The sequence below is a fragment of the Drosophila rhopaloa genome, unplaced genomic scaffold, assembly GCF_018152115.1.
Source record: "Drosophila rhopaloa isolate 14029-0021.01 unplaced genomic scaffold, ASM1815211v1 contig_167, whole genome shotgun sequence".
NCBI classification, from domain to species: domain Eukaryota; kingdom Metazoa; phylum Arthropoda; class Insecta; order Diptera; family Drosophilidae; genus Drosophila; species Drosophila rhopaloa.
The window spans coordinates 8,600,739-8,622,497 of NW_025335047.1; the positions used below are offsets into that span (position 1 = coordinate 8,600,739).

General features: G+C 41.3%; 3 protein-coding genes across 3 annotated transcripts; 2 read left to right on the top strand and 1 right to left on the bottom strand.

Annotated features, from left to right (window-relative positions):
• The first annotated feature begins 1,505 nt into the window (after positions 1-1,505).
• Positions 1,506-2,631, top strand: LOC108041015 (protein lifeguard 1). Its single transcript, XM_017118772.2, has one exon. The coding sequence runs from the start codon at positions 1,590-1,592 to the stop codon at positions 2,382-2,384; it is 795 nt and encodes a 264-aa protein (XP_016974261.1). The 5' UTR covers positions 1,506-1,589; the 3' UTR covers positions 2,385-2,631.
• A 12,387-nt stretch (positions 2,632-15,018) lies between these two features.
• Positions 15,019-16,609, top strand: LOC108042609. The gene is made up of 2 exons (XM_017120947.2): positions 15,019-15,269; positions 16,080-16,609. The coding sequence occupies exons 1-2, from the start codon at positions 15,261-15,263 to the stop codon at positions 16,527-16,529; spliced, it is 459 nt and encodes a 152-aa protein (XP_016976436.1). The 5' UTR covers positions 15,019-15,260; the 3' UTR covers positions 16,530-16,609.
• Positions 16,610-17,612: 1,003 nt separating this feature from the next.
• LOC108042611 (DNA-directed RNA polymerase II subunit RPB2) lies at positions 17,613-21,649 on the bottom strand. Its single transcript, XM_017120949.2, has 4 exons — positions 21,487-21,649; positions 19,187-21,355; positions 18,191-19,125; positions 17,613-18,107 (listed from the first exon to the last, which is right to left on the bottom strand). The coding sequence occupies exons 1-4, from the start codon at positions 21,506-21,508 to the stop codon at positions 17,703-17,705; spliced, it is 3,531 nt and encodes a 1,176-aa protein (XP_016976438.1). The 5' UTR covers positions 21,509-21,649; the 3' UTR covers positions 17,613-17,702.
• Between the last annotated feature and the right edge of the window lie 110 nt (positions 21,650-21,759).

Here is a 21,759-nt window from a genome sequence, read left to right on the forward strand (position 1 = left end):
TGTCCCGAGTTTAGGCCCAATTCAGAGACCCCACATATGAGCAGCTAGCCCACCTTCTCTGCAAAATGTCAAGTTAATTTCTGCCGAGCATTTGCCTAATTTCGTCCCTTAAATATTCACCAAAACTGGCAGTATAAAAGGCTTTTTATGTTCCCCACTTCGATTCAGGTTCGGTACGAAAAGCCCAGCTTTAGTTACCGCAGAGAACTACGTCGAATTGGCTGGGCCAGGCAATCAGAAAATGCCAAGTGCAGTCCCCACTCAGTTTTATTTCGGCCACTCCAGCCCACAAAGAAGCCGAAAGTAGTGAGCACAACATTTCGCTTTTATCCAATCTCAAAAACCTACGAAAACTCTCAACTTTTGCTGAATTCTCATCCCGCACTTAAAGCGCAGAAGCGAGAGAGGGATAGGTAGAAAAATGGGTGGGTTTCCCCAAAATTGTGGGCGGAGGGGCACCACCTGTTGTTGTTGTTGCTGCTTAATCCAACCACAGGCAAGATCAAGCCATAAACTGTTGACCTACCCACCAGAAAGTGGGTTAAAATAATCACTCAGCAGCAATAGTTGGTTAAATGTGGTTGGAAAGTTATCTATTTTTTCTCGCAGACTAGTTACTATTTATAGCACAGCCATAGACTAATTTACTATTAAGACAAAATTAATATTTTATTCCCTTGCAGAGGGTGCTATTTAAATTTCTATAGTCATTCGATTTTAAGGTGGCCTACTTTAAAATGATTGTGGTTCAATTCTCTAAAAATCTGTGTTCAAATCTAGGTTTGTATTTGTTGGTCGATTTTTCGTCCCTTTCCAAATTTTCGAAAAATGGCTTTGCATAAAAGTGACCAAATACAGCACTTCCAGCCCCATAACTTTTCTTATAGTCATTCGATTTCAAAGTGGCATACCTTAAAATGATTGTGGTTCAATTCACTAAAAATCTGTGTTCAAATCTAGGTTTGTAATTTTTTGTCGATTTTTCGTCCTTTCTAATGATCCAAATTTTTTGAAAAATGGCTTTGCAGAAAAGTGACCAATAACTGCACTTCCAGCCCCATAACTTTTCTTATAGTCATTCGATTTCAAAGTGGCTTACCTTAAAATGATTGTGGTTCAAATCTGTGTTCAAATCTAGGTTTGTAATTTTTTTTTGTCGATTTTTCGTCTATTTTAATTTTTCAAATTTTCGAAAAATGGCTGTGCAGAAAAGTGACCAAAAACTGCGCTTCTAGGCCCATAATTTTTCTTACAGAAATCCCATTTCTAAGCGGCATATCTCTAAATGATTGTGGTTTGATTCTCTAAAACTCTGCAATTTTTTTGGTATTTTGGTAACCATTGAACATAAAACAAATAATTACTTTATTTTGACAGGGTAATTTTAAAGGGTTCTTGAATTTAATTAAAAAAAAATGGAATTACAATCGGAATTTCATCTGCTTTCGATTGATTTAAAAATATATATAAAAGAATTTTCTGCCATTTATGACATTTCTGTCAAGTACAAGCCCTCAATTAGTTTTATTGATGTCACCGATTGAAATTTAAAAAATAAACAATAACAAGTGCGACATCCTGAGGACACTATGCAGGTTGTCGGAGAACCAGTGCAGCAGTATGGAAATCGGAGCCATCAGGCGGAGTGCATTCCGCTGGGAAGATATGGAGCCTACGGATCGGACAACGAACCGGAAGGTGAAGACAAGGGGTTTGGGTCCTGCAACGACAGCATCCGGCGTGGATTCATCCGGAAGGTGTACCTGATCCTGTTAACGCAAATGATTACATCGCTGGTGGTGATCGCAGGACTTACTGTGGACAAGCAGGTTCGACTGGAGGTGGCTAAATCCACTTGGATGTTTCTGTTGGCCCTGTTAGTCGTGGTGGTTATATTGGTGACTTTGGCCTGCAACGAGGACCTCCGTCGTCGAACACCGGTGAATTTTATCCTTCTGGCAGCCTTCACTTTAGCCGAATCCTTTTTACTGGGCATAGCTGCGTGTCGCTATGCTCCCAAGGAGATTTTCATGGCCGTGGTAATTACGGCGGCAGTTTGCCTGGGACTCACTCTATTTGCACTGCAAACTCGTTACGACTTCACCATGATGGGCGGCATCCTGGTGAGCTGCCTGATTATCCTGCTGCTCTTCGGCATCCTGACCATGTTCGTTGGCGGCGGTCTGTTCACCACCCTGTATGCATCCTTAAGCGCCTTGCTCTTTTCCGTTTACTTAGTTTACGACACACAACTGATGTTGGGCGGCAGGCACAGGTACTCCATTAGTCCAGAGGAGTACATTTTCGCCGCCCTCAATCTCTACATGGATGTGATAAATATTTTTTTGGATATTTTGCAAGTTATTGGAGGATCCGACACATAGGAAATCCGCACAAATCCCAAATACATGGCATACTTTCCGGCATTTATCGGATTATTCACTCCACTGGCTCGATGTCGAAAATTAATAAATCAAATTGTGCAGCATCAATTGAGCCGATTATTTATGTTTCAGTTCATAAATTACGAACATTACGACACAACAGGTGCAAAGAGCACCACCCCCCGTATTACGAATTGTCAATTAAGTTATTAGTTCGGGCAATAAAACTGTCAAGGCCGTAACAACATTAACATTAAGCTTACACAAATTAGATGCTGTCGTAGCAAACTTTTGCAATAAATGTATCTGAGTTTGTGTGACAGCCTCGGAGGTTCGCTCCCAAAAGCCAGACTATATATATACATATTATATATATGTTGCGATAGCTACAGCTTTAGTACGGTCAAACAAATCAAGTGAACTCGGCGGCAGCAACTGGCGAGGGTATACATTTAATTAACAATTGACACTCGCCTGACAGTTGGCCCAGCACACAAAACCAGCAGAAACACCGCACACACAAATTCCTGATACAGATCCTGATTGGTGTGGCATTAGTGCTGTGTGGTTCCTGCGCTCAAACTGATTCATTTGAACTCTCCTCAAGAGTCGATTGACCGAGAAAAATTGTGTTATCTCATTCAATTTAAATCGTTTAATTGTAAATGTCCATTGGTCTGTTAAGGTGACAAACAAATTTAATTTTGGTAAATTCACAAAGATTGGAAATACATGCCATCAAATATGAGAATCAAGAATAATTGGCATAGGAATTGTAAAAATTACTATTTTATTGTTTGTTTATTGCGAAAATATGCATATATATAACTTTTAAAATAGATAAGGGCATTGTAACTTAAATTATAAAATGTATATAAGCACAATTTTTTTATGAATTTATTTATATTTGTGAAACATTTATAAATATATTACAAAATTTCAATATCTAGGCATCTTTTGAAGCAATCTTGATGAAATTCTTTTAAAACCAGGAACTGTCCTAAGAGTAAAGAACAAACAAAATACTTTAATGACCTTTCGAATATGGGGATACACTTGACCAACTAGTTCAAAGAAATGACAACTCTAGAAAGGTCATGGCTTACGTCGGAGAAATGACCCCAAAACTTTGCGGTCGACCATCAATAAAAGTTGGCAGCCACATCCTCATATGGATCCGAAAGCGAATCGAAGGGTCCTTATCTTATCTGTTCGGGCGACCGTGACCATGATCCTTGGCCAACAAAAAGTTTCCTTTGGCTGCATTTTATTCGCTTGGCTTTTCATTTGTTTCTGTGACCCAGCTTTATTTACGTTGCTGTGTTTGGCCGTGTGGACAGTTTTGTTTCCTGTCAATGCTTTTGTCACTTTTCGCAGGACACTGAGGACAGCATAAGGGAGCCCGCAGTTTTGTTGTCACGTCTGTGGTTTATGTACACATTTCCAGCTCGCCGGCATGAAAAGTGGAAAAGCATCCGAAAACTAACTGTGATTCATGTAAAACATGTGGCTCTCACAAATACTTTCGCTCATGTGTAATGCGAATACGTGGAGTCATGACGATTTTCCGCCCACCCACCGTTTTCCACCCACCCACTAGCCTTATTCACTAGCAACATGCATAAAGGCAACACTCGCCGAAAAGTTAACGCTCATGAGCGACATACACTGCGTTTTTATTTCCACTTTTGTTTCAGTTTTTATACCTCGTAAACTGCAAGGGTACATGGTTTCGGGAAAATGTACGTATAAGGTCCTCTAAAAATTCTATAAAATATTAATGTCATGTTCAAAATAATAGACAACCAAACTGCATACATAGTTACAAAATGACTTTAAGCTAAAAAAAATGTATAATATATATACATGAGTAAGCTACTATGGATTGTATAAACTTATTTGATTAAAACTTTATCTTATTATCTAAATAGAAAATTAACAAATAAAAATTGAACAATAAGTGCTTAAAACAGGGTAACAGACTATCGGTACTCTGAGCAATAGCATTCTAGCTTATTTTTTACAGCTTTCGGAAACTTTTGCGCATATGTTAAACCAAAGAGAAGAGGAGGAATTGGGGAAACTATTATGAATATTATATTTAGGACATGTTGCAAGTGCGTTAATGAGTTTTTTGTTCCCGTTTGTCAGACGGACGGAATGTAATTAGACGCCCATAGAAGGGCCACCCCCATTTGGTTGCCATTAATCACATAACTTACCACTGACAGACAGGCGGTCAAAAGGAAACAAGGACAATTGGACAAAGTGACATCGAAACTGGCCACGTTTGGACTTGACACAGATTAACATGGAAAGGATTAACAGGAGAATGTCTTTTATTTTAGTATATTTAATTCCAATTAAAGCAAGAAAGGGAAATTTAAATTCCGAGTTTGTTAACTCAATTTTATGAACATTTTCCGATTAAATGGAATCAGTTCAATGTTTGTTAAATAGGTTGTATTCCTTACGTAATGAAAATTACCGAATTACAAATTGATTGAAATTACAGAATATATTTCGATTAATTAAAAGTTGATTTTAAGCAATCAATTATTGTGATTAAAACAACTAATCAAGTGCAAAAACAAACTTAAATAAATGTTTAAATATAGCCCATTTAATTTCACTATCTAATAGTCAATTAACCCATTCGATGATAGCCAAATCGAACCAGAAGCACTCGGATTCCACTCATCCGTAGAGTGTGCACCCATAAAATGCTTAACCGAATTAGGAGCCGAACTTTGAAAAGTGAAATAACCCTGGCGTATGCTAAAATTCAGTTTTCTCCTCTTTGAAATTCTGGAGAATTTCCTTTTACAGCCGGCTGCTGATGTCCGAATTCAATTCAAACGGGGACTCAATCAAACATTTCCCATTCGCATTCCGGTTCGGTGCTCTGCACTTTTCCTCAAGCATTTTCCCTGTGTCCTGGGCTCTGCCAAAAATGCCAATGCCATTTTCCATTCGCCAATCACACATTTTTTTGCAATTTTGCCCCGTCCTCTCTAGTTCGATGCTGTGTGCAGTTTATTTTGCAATCAAATTGTTTTTATCACATCCGCACAACTAAACTGTAAACATTTGCAAGCAACACTTTTGCCAGTTCCGGCTTCGAAAAAAAGCTACCCACTAAATCTGGAAAAATAAGGAAAATATAGGGGAATGCAAAATGAATGTGATGCCGGAGGTCAGGAGCGGATTAAGTTGAAAAACTATTGAAACCAAAAATGTTCTTACTATTCATGTATCGTTATTGTTATATAATTTTAAAACTATACTTATTTCTCAAAGTTCTTTTAATTTGTGGTAGCATAAAATATTACTATCTGAGCGTAATTTAATAAATATTCATCTAAAAACTACTGAATCCGACTCTGAAAACATAAAAAGAGAAATGCAAAGAAAAAACAAAAAGTATGAAAAAAAGAAGAGAAAACGAGTGAAACTACAACGGAAAATTAGAAAAAAAAATCCGAATCTAAGGCTCCAGCTGTTTGTGGATTTTGTGGGGAAAAGAGCTGAAAAATGTTTCGCTGGCGGAAAAAAATGTTGCAATCAAAGTTGAGGGATTTTGCTCCCAATTTTTCGTCATGTTTGCCGTTGTTTTGCCGCTGTTGGTTTTTAGCCACATTTAACTTGGGCTTAGGGGGCGTGGTGGAAAATTGAAAATCAAACTGACGGCGAAAATCAATTAATGTCCTGCTGAAAAGCGTTCGACAAACTGTTCTTCAATTCGACTAATTGTTGGCTAAAAGTTCTGCGAAGGAAAGCCAATCGCATTTATTGTGCTACACTTTTCATTACGGCAATGGATGGGAATTCATGAAAATTTCAATCGCTTTTCATTTGACGGTAAGCTGCTTAAATGCGCCTTTGATCCAAGGGGACTTGCGACTGGAAACTCGAAACTCAGGACCCTGAACCCTGACCCCAACCCGTGTCGGCTTTCTGGCTCAACTGTAGGCAATTTTTGGCCGGCCACGTGATGAGCATCAAAAGCATATTCAAATCCAGTGACAAACAGGCGTAGAATCTCCGGAGAGAGGGGGATTTTCGGGGCAGTCATGCAAACAGGACCATACCCGGAATACGGATTCCGGCTTCGAAACCTACGGAGCATGGACAATTTAACAAACGTATTTATTTATGAAAGCCAAAATGCATTTCGATTGTCGGACAATTGAAAATGTGACCGAAATTCAATTGAATTCATCAAATAAGCCAGTTTCAGGAGCAGTCACGTCGTGTATTCCCAGCCCCGACCTGAGTCAACAACAATAGAATTAAGTGGAACAAATTACCAAGTTGCTGAGGAAATTACTCGGTAGTAAGATAAAAAAGACCACAGAAAGAAACTATTTTTAATGCCTGACATTGCTTTATATTAGACAGAGAATGGCCTAGTTTTACTAATAGAGTTTGTTAAATATTTATAAAGCTAGTGTAATCTTTTCAGCAACGCTCTTTAATTGGAGCGAAACGAGTGTTGATTGCGCTTCAAAATGGTTATGGTTTTTTGTTAGCTGAATTAAGATATTTTAAGATATTAAATAGAAATGACAATCTACCTTTAGACATTAATCAAACGAATAATAATAGTATTTAGAGCCAAGAAACATTCTAATCACATATGCATTTTCCGTTCTTTTTCTTGTGTTACCCAAGTTTTCCAGAAGCCGAGGGCTTAGTAATTTTTCAATTAGTTACAGCCCGCCCAAAGCCAGCTGTGATTTTCAGCTTTGATTTGCAAACTGTGTCAGCCACGCCCACAGGGCTTCCACGCCTTCGCTGCAAAAATATGAGTGCAACATGGGGAAAAGAATGGAGGGGTACCATCAGGTAGCAGGCAGACGGGTTAATAACCGGCATGCCACGAAAAATTAATGGCAAACCATTTAGCCAAGTTTTTTGTGCCGCCACGCGACCGCCAAAGGGGAAGTCCCGGCCAAAAGAAGCTTGGGGTGCAAATTATGCAACAGACAGCAGGAAAACCTGTAAATGGGAATGGAAAACTTTGACTTAATTTGCGGCCGGGAAACAGGTGGAAAAGTATCCAAGGGTAGGGGACACAGCCAGAGACGGGCAATTTAATTAACGGAGCCAGTTAAACATTCAAACACTGACATTAAGCCCGACTCCCACTGCGGTTCCTGTTGCTGTCTCTGTAATTTTTCCCCGCCCACTCTCAAGGTCCTTGGCCCCGGCACACAGAATGCGACCCACGAGGACCTTTCGCAACCCTTGTGCGACGGGCGGGGTCCCGAATAAAAGTGCCCCGCTCAAGTGGTGCACGCAAAATAACTTAAAAGCCGCAAAGTGGCTGGCAAAAACTATTTAAGTTTATGCGATAACAACAATAAAGGGACAGGGCCCCGACATAAGCCCACCCCATCAAACCGCTTCAGTGTTGTCTGTTCAGATGACACAATATAGGTTTTAAAAAACCTAAAAAATAGCTGAATTAATAATTCAGCATGAGCTATATAAAAAAATTTTACAATTTATTGATCTCTTTAAGACTTTATAAACTTTTTTTTTTTTTTAACATTTGCATTTTATTTATTGGATCTTCTCTGAATTGAGACTAACAATAAGTATATAGAATCTTAAATTAAAAAGCTATCTGACAGTAAGGTGACTGGCGCGAAAATTTAGGGGCTCTAATAACTATTGCTGAGCTGGAAGGTCATTGCGTTGCAATCGGGTCCGATGGAAGCCCTGGCTAGGCCCCTGGCGAGCTGGTTTGGATGAGAAGTTAGCTTGGTGTGGTAGGACGCTTTTGTTTTGATATTTCATCTTTACGGGTAGAATGCCAAGATCTCTGTGGATGCTGTCGTTCCGAACATACAAGGTGCCCCAGTGATAGTTCTCAGGATTTTTGATTGTGCTCGCTGAATAATGTCGATGTTGCTGCTGCTCGCGTTTCCCACAATTGGGAGCCGTAGGTCCAGACTGGCTTAAGCGTTGATTGTAGAGCAGGACCTTGAAGTCCAGGCGGGGGGAGCGCGTTTAAAAGCCAATGGAGACTGTTCGTTTTAGTTTTAGGTGAATTTTCTTAGCTTCGATATGTCTCCGCCTGTAAGTCTCCTGTCTAGGTGGATGCCAAGGTACGTTACATCGTAGTTGTGGAAGTGGCGTGTTATTCAGGGTTAGCGGGGACACGTTTGTCTGTTAAGAGTAAACGTTATGTGTTTACACTTTGCGCATTTATTTTTATACGCCAGTCTGATAACCACCTCTCCACTACAACGAGATGATCAGCTAGTAGTGCTGTTGCCTGAGTTGGGCATTTGGACCGACTTATGATCGCGGTATCGTCTGCGAATGTAGAAGTAGTTAGCCGCTCGTTCGTGGGAATATCTGCGGTGTGAGGAGAAATAGGTTGGACCAGGGCGCTACCTTGGGGAACCCAGCCCTATAGCGTAGTCATCGGATGTTGTGGTGTTGCATCTCACGGCGAAGGCTCTGTTGTAAGGTACGATTCCAGTATCCTGTGAGTGTTTCCTGGCAGGATCGTTCTGATTTTATGGATAAGGCCATCAGCCAGACTCGGTCAAGCCTGTGAACGTCAAGGAATACCGCACTGCAGTATTCCCAGCTCGAATGAGTCCTTATTTCTGTTGTTAATCTGTTGACTTGCTCTATTGTTCCATGGCTTTCGAAAGCCAAATTGATGTGCTGGAATAACGTTGTGCTCTTTCAGATATGGAATGATGGCGTCGAAGGCATTTTCGAGCAGTTTTGACAGAACGAGTAAACTTATCGGTCTATACGAAGCTGGTATTGTGTGATCTTTCCTGGCTTTGGGATCATTATGATTACCGTTTTTCCATTTTTTGGGAAATAGCCAAGTCGTGTAATCCCGTTGAAGAGTTTACAAATAACCTCAACTGCACAGTTTGGAAGTTCGATTAACATTTTGGGAGTTATTTGATCACCGCCTGGGGCCTTTTTTGGTTTCAATTGCTCGCTGATTACTTTTGCAATTTCATTTGGTTGAAACAGAATTGGCTCCGTCTCAGATTCAATTCGAATTGCGGCGACGGTAGTGCGAATGAATTAGTTGGGGTTTGGCTGAAAACATTTCGAAGGTGTAAAGAAATGTAAAGCTCTGTCTTTGTCGCTTCTGGCCCAGCTGCCTGAAGAGTCTCTTATGGGGATTACTGTTTCGGCCGGCGACTTAGTTTTGGGAGGGTGCTTAGTGCTGGTGGGTGAGTTTTCAATGTACTGGCGTTGTGTTTTTTTCTTTTGCCTTAGAGCCCTGGTAGTCTGCGACCGCTTCTTTAAGACTTTTTTGAGGATGGCGATCGCTGGTTTGCAAGTACGTCTCAACGTCTTTTTCCAAACAAGCTGTTCGATTTCATGGTTAGTTTTGTGTTGGTGTGTGTGCCCGTCCCTCCCTTGCGGTGTTGAGACTTTGGCTGCTGCGACGATTACAGACTCCGGGCATCGGCGTAGCAGTCGATGTCCTCCTTGATGTTGAGCTGTGGGTTAGTTCAATGTGGGAACTTACGTACTTTTTGAACTTCAGCCAGTTGGTTCGATGCGACGTCAGCCTGCGAGGGTGCTCGATTAATTCCGGGCTTTGAAGAAGAGTTATTAGCACTGGTGAGTGGTCCGATGATAGATCCAAAAGCGATTTTGCAGATATTAGATTGCGAGAGATGTTTTTTGTCACAGCAAAATCAATTAAATCGGTAGTTTTCTAGGATCTGTAGGCCAGTATGTGGGCTACCTGGTGAAACGTAGTCCAGTTTGTTGCATGTTTTAATGAGTGCATTATATAGTTGCCTTCCTTTGGGGGTCAGGCGGGATCCCCAGTGCGGTGCTTGGCGTTGTAATCTCCTGCTGCTATGAATCGCTCTCCAAGAGAATTGTGAAGTCCATGAATTGGTCTTCGGAGACTGTAAGGGGTGGGCGTAGACAGCGGCAATGGCAGGTTGCAGTTGCCCAACTGTAATTTTATCGATGTAGCTTGCAGATAATTTTTAGCAAACCGTTGGTGAAAGTGGTGTTTGCGCGGTCTCTTATTAAGATTCCAGTGCCGCCATGCGCTTTACCATCTGGATGATCTGTGCCTAGACGTGTATCCCCGTATTTGAAGTTATATTTGCTGGTGAGATGCGTTTCTGCCAGCAACATAACGTCGATGTGGTTTTCGTTCAGAAATTGAGTTATTTGGTTTATGCCGTGAAACACCGTTGGCGTTCCACAGAGTTATTCGAAGGCTAGGCTGGTTTATTTGGACGCTGAGCTGCAAGCATTTGTAGTAAGATATTTTGGTTTTGCATAAGGGTTTGCATAGTGGTTTTCTGAAGGACATAAATTCCATCATATTTTGTTGAAAGTAATCATCATAGATTCCATGTTACTTTGTGGCTGTCCATGGCCTGCTGGATGTTATCAACTTTCGGCTCTATGTGAGCTGTGCCTGATCTTAGGCACTGGCGTAAGAAATTCCGTTGGTGGTATTGAAGGGCCAAATGATGATCTGGCTGCTTTTGCGAAGAAAACTTCCGGTGTCGTTTGTGATCTCATGTAAGTGTTTTGTGTGTTCAGGGAGCGTGCCGTTGTTGCTCGTTGCATCCGACTTTTCATCGCCTTGTAGACTGGACAGCCTCTGTAGTTAGCTGTGTGGTTTCCTTGGCAGTTTCACACTTTTTAGTGGAGAGTCTTCCTTGTTGGCAGGGCAGGATTCGGAGCCGTGGCGTTTCCAAGCTACACATACTGACCTGAGGGTGCAGTAGCCCTGGTATGACCGTATTCCTGGCAGTTTGTGCATTGACTGGTCCGGTCCGTTTGTGGGCTCTTCCACTGTGATCCTACGGAAGAGCCGCGAAGGTCTGCAACTTGTAGATCGGGTGCACTGCGTTTTTTCAAAGTTCTGCTGTCTGGCTCCAGCTCGACCTTGAAGAGTGGTTGCGGTCTTGTTTTGTTCATAATGTTTATAACATTTTTGCGCAAAACCGTTTTCTTTAAGGCCTCTGTAATTTCGCGGGGTCACATCGGGTTCTATTCCTTAAGCACAACTTGCAAACCTTTGCAACTTTTCAGCTGGTACTGTAGTAATTCTTTTTGGCATCGTTTAGTACTTCGACACTGCTCGGAAATCGTCTTCGGTTTTGGTTTGGAGTTTAGTTTCGCTTATATTCCTTTCATAAGCGGAATAACATGAAAGTTATCTTTTCCGACAAGCTCAACTATTTTGTTGACTAGGGCATTCGATCTTCTCCCGAATAAAAATAGGTGGGGCTTTAGTTTCCTTGGGGCTAATTGTTCGACTCTGTTTCGGCTCCGCCAGAATGGAAAATCTGTTTTCTCTAATGGCCCGATTTAAGGGCCTTTGTTGAACGATTTATTTTGGGTTTGCTCGATTTTTGGTTTATAAACTAACAAAAATTGTTTATGTTAAGAAAATTACACTTACCAAATTTTTTATTTAAAAGTTTATTTACAAAAAAGGAAGTTTTTTATTGAATTTTTGAATTACAAATATTAAAGGCGAATGTAAGCTACTATAACCTGTAAATATAGGGGATGCCTTAAAGACAAATACCTAAAAACCTCTAATAAATAAATAACTATATTTTACTTCAGCTTTTTAAGTAAAAACCCAGTCAGCTCTACGAACTCCACTATTCCCATCCTTTAACCCTTTACTGCCTAGGTGAATGTGCTGCATACTTCTAGGCGTGGGCAACATTCTGCTGTGTGTGTGAGTGCGTGCGTGTGATGGCAAGTGCGTGTTGGTGTGAGTGCAGTTATGTAATTATGGTAATTAAAAACGCGCGGCAAACGCCGTTTGTCTTGTCATCGTATTTCATAGTTAAGCACCTTTTGGCTTTTCGTATTTGCACAAAGCCAAAGACAGAACTTGCTCATTTACATGAATAATATTACTAACACGCTCGCAGGCATTCTTTCTCCTCCACAGAATTATGATTATTTCGTTATAAACTGTGCGTTTGCTTTGTTTCGCTTTTACCAACCCTCCAACTCTTATCAATTAACAATGCTAATGAGGGCCGAACAGCCCGGGAAATTGTGCGAAATAGCGAACAATCCAACAGCAGAAGGTGTTGAATGTGAAATATCCGCTTAAATCTGGCCATTGGGATTACGGTGGTGCTCTTTAACGCAAATCAAAATTATTCAAAAGGCAAAAAGCAGACGCTACGGGGAAAAAAACGTGTGTATTAATTATTTTCAGCTGAATATTTAATGTTAAATGGGTTTAATGGCAATAAATAAAGTTAAAGCAATTAACATATTCATTTTACGGTTTATTGAGTCTCAATAAGGACGAACCACATAATAAAGTTGTTATAGAATAATGATAAAAAATCTACCCTGTTTCAATGAGGCATTTAAATCTAAAATGTGAACATTTACTTACCCATAGAAACCTATACAATGAATATTAAAACTATTCAAATTCACTCTTTTTTTTTGGTGACTCAGTTTGATGCATTTTGCTTTCATCAGCAGAGTGATATAATAGCATAATAAAATGCCGCTGCTAACAACAATATATTGCATAATAAATTCGCAAAAAAATAATAAATATGGGGAGATGCGAAATATAGCAAACAATATTGAATAATTCCATAAGCCTTCCTACTTCCCGCTTCGCAGTTTTGATTTATATAATATGTAACAAAAATATCCAAATTAAACGTAAATAATAAAACAAATAAATACCCTGATGTCACAATAAACAATCATAGAACCAAGCCGTAATGAATATTTCAGCAAAAACTAAACAGATTTAGCCGCATTGAATTCGTTTTATTGAATCAACTTTTTACAAATTGGAATAAAACTAAATGCTTTGAATATTTACAATGAGCTTTTCATTCGCTGAATTTCCATTTGTATGCACTCTGTTCTATTATATTCGTGAAAAAAAGAGATTACCCTTTGCTGCCTAAAGTACATATAACAGGTATCATTTTACTCCCACAACGCCTATGGCTTTTGGCCAGACGCATAAACCACAATTTGTGGCTAATGCTGGCGCCACAAACATCGATACCGACACCTCTGAAATCGAAAAGCTTTCCCTTTTTTTTAGAGGTTTGCTCAAACGGTAGCGGTGTGGGTACAAAGCAAAAACAACATCCGATTGACAGAGCTGCCCAACATAAGTATTCACCTTTCACACGATTCCAGGTGAGCATGCGAATGAGCTCATTAAAAGCGGACTCTTCTTGGCCAAAAAGAATCGGACCGAAAGCGAAAACAAGTCCGAAACGAAAGCCCAAATCGAATATGCAAAGTGCGGAAAAGGGGGCTCGAGATGCGCTGCAATTAATCAGTCACGAATCTCAATCGAGTTCCAGCGAAATCGGCGACAACTGTTTTGATTTACCAAACAATATAAAGTTTTGTAATTATTTGCGCTTCACTTGGGTGTTTATTTGTTTACTTTCCGTTACCTTTTTGGCCATAATTTCACATTTAAAGCGATTAAATTTCGCTTTTGGCCTTGTATCAGCCCTCGTCTCGTTATGTTGCTTCAATTACCGCTGCTTATTTATTTATCTCTGTTTCTGCATCACGTTGTAATTGATTTTCAACTCTGGGGCCACGGTGCGTATGATTGATTTGCCAGCAATCAAACTGAAGAACCCTCGACAATATGTATTTAACTAGAAATTTCTATTATTATTGTTAACCTCAACTGCAAACATACAAAAGGCATCGGATAAACACTTAAAAAACCATCCAGCAAGTGTGCAAAACTCTTTACTAAACCCAAGGCTGCGCAAATATTTATTCGCTAATTAAGCATTTCTACTTGTTTAAATTTATTTCTGCCGTTTATGTGATTTTTTCCATTTACCTAGCTTCCCATTCAGCGGCTATAATAATAAATTTGACATCACTGGGGGCAAGAGCATAAAATTACCAGTAGATAAAACGAAATGTAAGCAACTGGAAATTAGTTTTGAGCTCATCAAACACAGGTGATTGATCTGTTCGTGTGTTGATAACATTGACCCTATCGACACTCCGACCTAGTGATCAATTAATAGCACAAACACCGAATAAACCGCCCCTTAAACCATCTTTATATGTTAACCCATTACCGATAAGTGGGTAGGAAATTAATCTAATGGAGTATACTTTTTGACTTACGAGGTCAAATGATTTTATTACACCATTGTTAAGCTAAGTTATTTGTTTTGTTACAAAAATGTATTTTTAGAAAATACCTTAACTTAAAGATCATTATTAAATTGCTAATTAAGATATTTTTCTGGTAATAAGTTTTTTGTTATTTATTTTTCATTCTATACCCTATTAAATATAAATATTAAAATAAATAAAAACCCAAGATATATGATAAGGCAGGCAATGATCTCTTTTAACTTTGTTATGTTTATTTTAGAAAGAAAATGAGAATTACTAGTAAATAAATATTTACATTTTTTTAATATTTTTATTGGTTTGCGAGATGTTTCTCTGGTAGAAAATGGGTGTTAACGGAGCCACCTGGCGTTGTTTGCAATTTGTTGACAGCTTCGAAGCTGCGCTGCTGCGGCTGCTCTTTCTTCATCCAGCTCGGGCCTTCTTTTTTTTGTATGTTCAGTTTTTATTTTTTTTTACTTGAGCTTCAGTTTCGGCTTCTGCCGGTGGCTTCGTCGGGCGGTAAATGAAGTTAACTTGGCCTTGTCGCACGCCAGTCTGCTTCTGACATTCGCGCGTCGCGCTCGATCGCCGGTTTTATCGTCTGTGATATTACGTTTTTATTGGCCAAAAAGGGCAAGAGTGCCGAAAAGCGAACCAAAGCCGCTTAGGTTCAAAAATAAATATAAATTCGATTTTAGTCGAGCGAACTTGAGCTGGGAATTACAAAACGCAATGAAAACGGTAATTCAAAGACAAGAACCAAGTCACTTTGCCCGCTAATGGCCAAATATCACACTGTGTTTTGACTGGAACCAATTCTGGTTGGTCACAAAGCTCAATTAATTTGCCGAGTTTTGTAGATCAATTAGATATGCAAATAGGCGTGATAAAATCAATCTGTCAATGTTATAAATCATTTACAATCGATGCAAAAAAAGTGTGTTAAGATCTGTGTTAAACAGGATTTGGTTATAGCTTCATAATTTTCTCATCTATCTTATCTTTGATCAGGCTTGTCCATTATTAAATCAGTGTGATAAATGAGCCTTAAAAGTCAAACAGCATCGTTATAATATTAAATTTCATAACTGTATTAATTGGATTCTGTTTCAGTCGTAAAAGTTTATTTTTGTACACATATTTTTGCCAAATTGCAAATGTTTCACAAATTTGAACAAGTATCAGAAAAACATTTAATTTATGTAATTTAATAATTGCTTTGCACAGAAGTATGCCGGCTCATGATTTATTTGATTTATTAATGGATTTTCTTAAAATCCTCTAAATTAGAACAATAAATCCTTTCCGAAAAATACCGCACAAACATATAAATCTTAACTAATTGCCGAGAACATGTTTGTTTAATACGTAAAGTCACTTTTCAAATTGGCTTCAATTTTGTAGAGCAACATTTAGAACATGGTTAATTTAAAAAAAATATCATATTTTATCTAAAATCATAAGAACTTTTTTTAAAATTATGTGGAATAAGTTTATACTTACTTAGAAAGAATATAAAGTTACTTGAATTGTTATATTTTTTTATTCTAGATAAACCACTTAATTGGTGTGTTACTCCTAGTGGGAGCTTACCTTTCCAGCACATCCTGGGCAGCTCCTGCCCTCCACCTTAGTGATCTGGAGCCGGATGAACTGGAGGCCTATCCCACGTCGCCCAGCCAGGTGCTGCCCATTCAACCTGTGCTGATTTATCCCCAGCCACGTGAGAATCTCTACCAGGCGAGAACTCTAGGGGGTCGAAATGACGAACAGGATATCATATTCGTGAAGCTGCTGCAGGATAAGTCCAGTGGCTATCGCCCCAAACAGCAGCGCCTTGTCATGGAGAAGACGAAACCCTCTCAGAGAAAGAACATCGGTCTGAAAGACATTTTCTACGTGAAGGCCCTCACCAACGGACGATTTAGCCACGAACGACTGAAGGTTTACCGAGTTCCCGAGTTCTACGCCATCAGTGTTTTTAGCAACGGAGATAAATAAGGGGAGACGGCTTAACGATAAAAAGGAGTAATATAAGTTATTTTTAAGACGCTATAAATAAATACCTCAGGAGTGCCGAAGTGCAGCGTTTTTTTGTTCCGTTCTGAACTCTTATCGCGGCGCCACTTTGCGTTCGCGGATTTACACGCAATTTCAATTACTCATAAGCCGGGTTCAGGCTCGCTGACTGATGGGTGTCAGCATCGTCTTGGCCAACAGCCCCAACATTGGTATCAACATTGGCAGCTACACGAACTTGTAGGGGCCCCTTCTTGTGCCGTCGGAACCACGTCAAGTGGCAATTAATAACTGTCAGTCGATTGGCGGCTGTGGCTCCGGCTCCACCAACATTCTACCTCCCAATCCCCACACCCGACAACAAAGAACTAATCCCTTTTGTCACTGGGCGTCACAGACTGCGGTCCAAAGCATTACGTCAAAATCAAAGAAAGCAACAAAAGCACAACAAAAAAAATAAATGGAAATGGAAAGGCTTTCCATTGAAAGCCGAATTGTGAATACGCTTAAGGCTGAAGTATTTTATCGCATAATGGACTTTGTTGCGGGATTGCCAAAATGGAATTGGAGCATATAATAACAAGATCTTACAAGAACGTTGATTCATATCTGAATACCTTAATAATGAACTTTAAAAGCCTTCATGAACCAATACTAAGCTCAATCAGTTATAGTTACAACTTGTTATGCTATTACAACTCACAAACTAAAAAATTTAAGTTTCTCTCAAGCTTTTAACTTCATGGTAAAACTTTTAAATTGTTTTTAAATCTAAAAAGGAGTATCTAATAATAAATGGGTTTGTAGTTAAAGATGATAGCATTCTTTTGTTTCAAATATACAATTTTACAAAGGTGTAACTAAATCCATATACCCCAAAAAAAAACTGGTTGTGAGCAAAATAACTTATTTCAAATAAGCAAATAAATCACATTCCTTTGGGAGCTCTTGAACCCGTGTAGACTTTCGCCCAAAACGCTTGTGGCACGTCCGCGTTTTTAAAAATGCACGGCGGGCATTCGCTCCAGTTTGGGAATAATAGAAAACGCCAGACAAAACACCTAATTGAGTTGTCACAATTATGGTAATTTAATAATTAAGTGGTAACATTTATCTTAGGGCGATTAAGTGGTCTGGTCAGCAAACTGCAGATGATTAGTTGACCATCAGACGTGGCGCAATGTTCATGGACATGAGCTCCTGGAAGAGCAGCTTGGCCGCATACGGGAGACGCACCTGGGAAATCTGCGTCTTGTTCTTGCAGCCCTTGCACTCGAACGTGTTATTGCGCAGATTGGCGATGGCGATTATGCCACAGAAGTTGCAAATGTGCACTCGGTACGGATCGGAGACCTCGAATAGACGCTCTCGCAGGAACTGAGCGGCGCCATGGGAAATCTGACAATCACGCTCCATCTCACCAAAACGCAAGCCACCATCACGGGCTCGACCCTCCATAGGCTGTCGCACTAGGATCTGGACAGGACCACGTGCTCGCGAATGGATTTTGTCGTCCACCATGTGCTTGAGACGCTGATAGTAGGTGGGTCCCAAGAAGACCTACAAATAGATGGATTGGTTTTGATTAAGTTTTGGACAAAAATCAAAAAAATTGAATAACATGAATAGAGAATTCAATATACCTGAGCATTAATCTTGCGCCCAGTATGTCCGTTGTACATTACTTCGTTGCCTCGCAAATGATAACCGTACTCCTGAAGGAAAGTGGAAATCTTCTGCACGTTGACGGCATCGTTGAAGGGTGTGGCATCGCCGATCTCGCCCTTGTTGGATCCCAATTTGCCCTGCAGGCACTCGATCAAATGACCAATTGTCATACGAGAAGGGATAGCGTGGGGATTAATGATGATATCCGGGGCCAAGCCCTCGCAAGTGAAGGCCATATCCTCTTGACGATACTGAATACCGCATGTTCCCTTTTGACCGTGACGGGAGGCGAACTTATCGCCGATCTGGGGGATACGCACAGAGCGCACTCGAATCTTGCAAAACTTGTAGCCCTCGCTGTTGAGCGTCAGCATCACCTGGTCCACAATACCCGTCTCAGAGTTTCGCAGGAAAGTGGAGGCATCTCGCTTGGAAAAGCGCTTCGTGTTGCTGTCCAGTTCATCGTCGTTTTCAGGGAGTGTAATTGTCTTGCCAATAACTACATCATCACCGGATACACGGATTCCTGGGGCTATAATACCATCGTCATCCAGCTTGTCGTAGTGAGCATTCCTCATTCCCTGGCATGTGCCGCGATGAGGCTTCTCGAAGTTCTCCTCCTGGTCGCCCACACGCTTGTTCTCCGAGTCCTTGTATGACCGGTAGAACACCGAGCGGAAAAATCCACGCTCCACAGCAGAGGCATTCAGAATGACAGAATCCTCCTGGTTGTAGCCCGTGTAGCAGAGAATGGCCACGATTGAGTTGATGCCAGCTGGTAGTTCTCGGAAACGCAGGTACTCCATGGAACGAGTGGTCACCAGGGGCTTCATCGGATAGTACAAAACGTGAGCCAGCGTGTCCATACGCACGTGGAAGTTCGTGATGTAGACGCCCATAGCTTGTTTACCTTTGTAAATTATCAGATAAATTAGAATATTATTTTGTATATTATTTTATTATAAACTCACCCATAGCGCTTTGATAGGTGTTACGCGGACTCTGGTTGTGATCAGGGAAGGGAATAATGGAGGCGCACACGCCCAGGATCATGGCCGGATGAATTTCGCAATGCGTGTACGTGGTACAATAGGCATAATCCTTGTCCTGCTTCAGATCGTACGGAGACATGGCAATCATGACGGTTTCCTCCTCCAGGGTGTCAATGTATTCCACCACTCCGGAGGCCACCAAGACCTGCCAACTGTAGTTATTGTAGTCACGCTCCTTCAACATCTCCACATGGGTCTTCTTCAGCAGCAGCGATCCGTTTTCAACGATGAGGAGAGGCCTACAAATGCGACCAGCATCTGTGTAGATTCGGATCTCACGATCTCGAATGTCTCGGATCATGGACACTTCCGACACGATGATGTCCATCTGGCGACGCAGTTTGCGAAGCGTGGCCATCAGCTGCTCAGGATCACGATGGATACCCACCCAGCAGCCATTCACAAAGATCTTGGTGGCATCAGCGATGGCAGAGGGTGCGATCTCCTCCAGATTCTCCATGGACCACTCCTCCAAGAACTCCAGAATGGGCGAAGGTTGTGATCCGACAGATATGTAGGCCATTAGAGCGAGGTTCTTCACTAGACCGACAGCAGCTCCCTCGGGAGTTTCAGCGGGACACAGCATGCCCCACAGGGTATTGTGCAGCTGACGCGGTTTCGCCAGTTTACCATCCCTTCCGATAGGCGAGTTAACACGCCGCAAATGGGAGAGAGTAGAGGCGAAGGTTAAGCGATTCAACACCTGGGAGACACCGGCTCTAGCCTGATGGGCTTTCTTCTGGTCGCCCCAGTTTCCAGTGGCCAGGGAATACCGCAGACCATCTGTAATAATGTTTGTCTTGATGGCCAACTCCAGATTGAAGTCCTTTCCGCGATCGATGAACTTCTGTGTGTACATGCGCACCTCCTTCATCAGATTTTTGAATAATCCTCGGAAGAGGAAGGCCAGCAATGGTCCAGCAAGGTCCAATCGCTTGTTTCCATAATGATCTCGGTCATCGAGTTCTCTTCTGCCCAAGGAGGCCAGCAACAGGCGGTGCACCATGTAGCCCAGGAAATACGCCTTCTTCGTCTCGCAGAAATCGGAGACTCCCACATGGGGCAACATTTCCTTTTGCAGGATTTCCTTGGCATACTTAATACGCTTGTCTTTTGTGACTCCAGGACGGGCACCTCTTGCACCAATGAAGTTCAAGGCAACATTCTGCTCCTGCACCACGAAGGCTTCATCCAGAGATGGCTTCACCATTTCCATCATCTCGGGATCATCGAAGTCGTAGATGATGTGCTCCAGGATATCACGATCGGCCACGAAGCCCAATGCTCGGAACACAATCATGATGGGTATCTCTTGTTTGATGTAAGGTAAGATGGCAATTATCCTTTGTCCAATAGCTGACTTTTTGATGTTCTGGGATCCCCTGGCCATCATGTTTACCCACAGTGTTGATGTGGGTCGAGAGCTGTGCTCCAAGCACGAACGGATTTCAGTCTTAAATGCATATTTTCCGTCCTTCATGCTGAAAACATACACTGTGTTGGTGGCCATCTTTTCCTGGGCAATTAGCACTTTCTCCGACCCGTTGATGATAAAGTAGCCACCGGGATCCAGCGGGCACTCGTTCAGCTCCGTAAGATCACGATCCGTGAGCTGGGAGAGCAGGCAGTAGGTGGACCGCAGCATGATGGGGATCTTGCCAATGAAGGTTTTCTGGTGCTGCGTTTCCACGGGATCCAGGCCCTCCACATTCTTGGTTTTCGTGATGTCCACGTAGAGGGGAGCGGAATAGGTAAGATTTCGCAGGCGGGCCTCGTTAGGCATCATAGGACTAGGTGAACCGTCCTTCTCCCAATGCGTTGGCTTGGATAGGTAGATTTGTTCGAATTTCAGGGAGAATCTCGGGGGTGTTTCCACCTCACCGGACGTGTGCTGAGCCTCCGCCTGAAGCTCGATAGCCGGTGAGTCCTCCACGATGCGCTGCACTGACATCTGGATGAACTCATCGAAACTGTCCAATTGCTGCCGCACCAAACCCTTTTCGTCGAAGTAGGCGTTTATCACGATCCAGCAAGCCTCCTGCCACAGCTCGTGGGAGATCTCCTCGGCATTCTCTTCCTCGTACAGCTCTGCAAGAAGTTACTTTGCAATAAGAATCCAAAAGAATCAAGTAAATCGGAGCCCTAGCACTCCAGCCGCCATGTTCGTTTTTCTTCATGCCAACGTGCATAGGCACTTTTAGCAAAATCATTTTACTCACCCTCATCGTTGTCGTACATCATGATGTTGATTTTCTAAAGTGCAAGAGCACTTTATGCGTCTTAATAAAAAAACAATTATTTGTTTTAGCAATGAATTTACTGGTAAAATCTTATAAAAATTTCACAACAAATGTTTCGCCGACAACGCGTTTGGCGGCGTTGTTGTTGTGCAGTGTTGGTAAACGTTGAATTCTAATCACTAGGTGGTTTTGGTAATTATAACAAAAACAAATTTTTACAACAATATTTTTGGGAGCCAAATAAAATTTTGT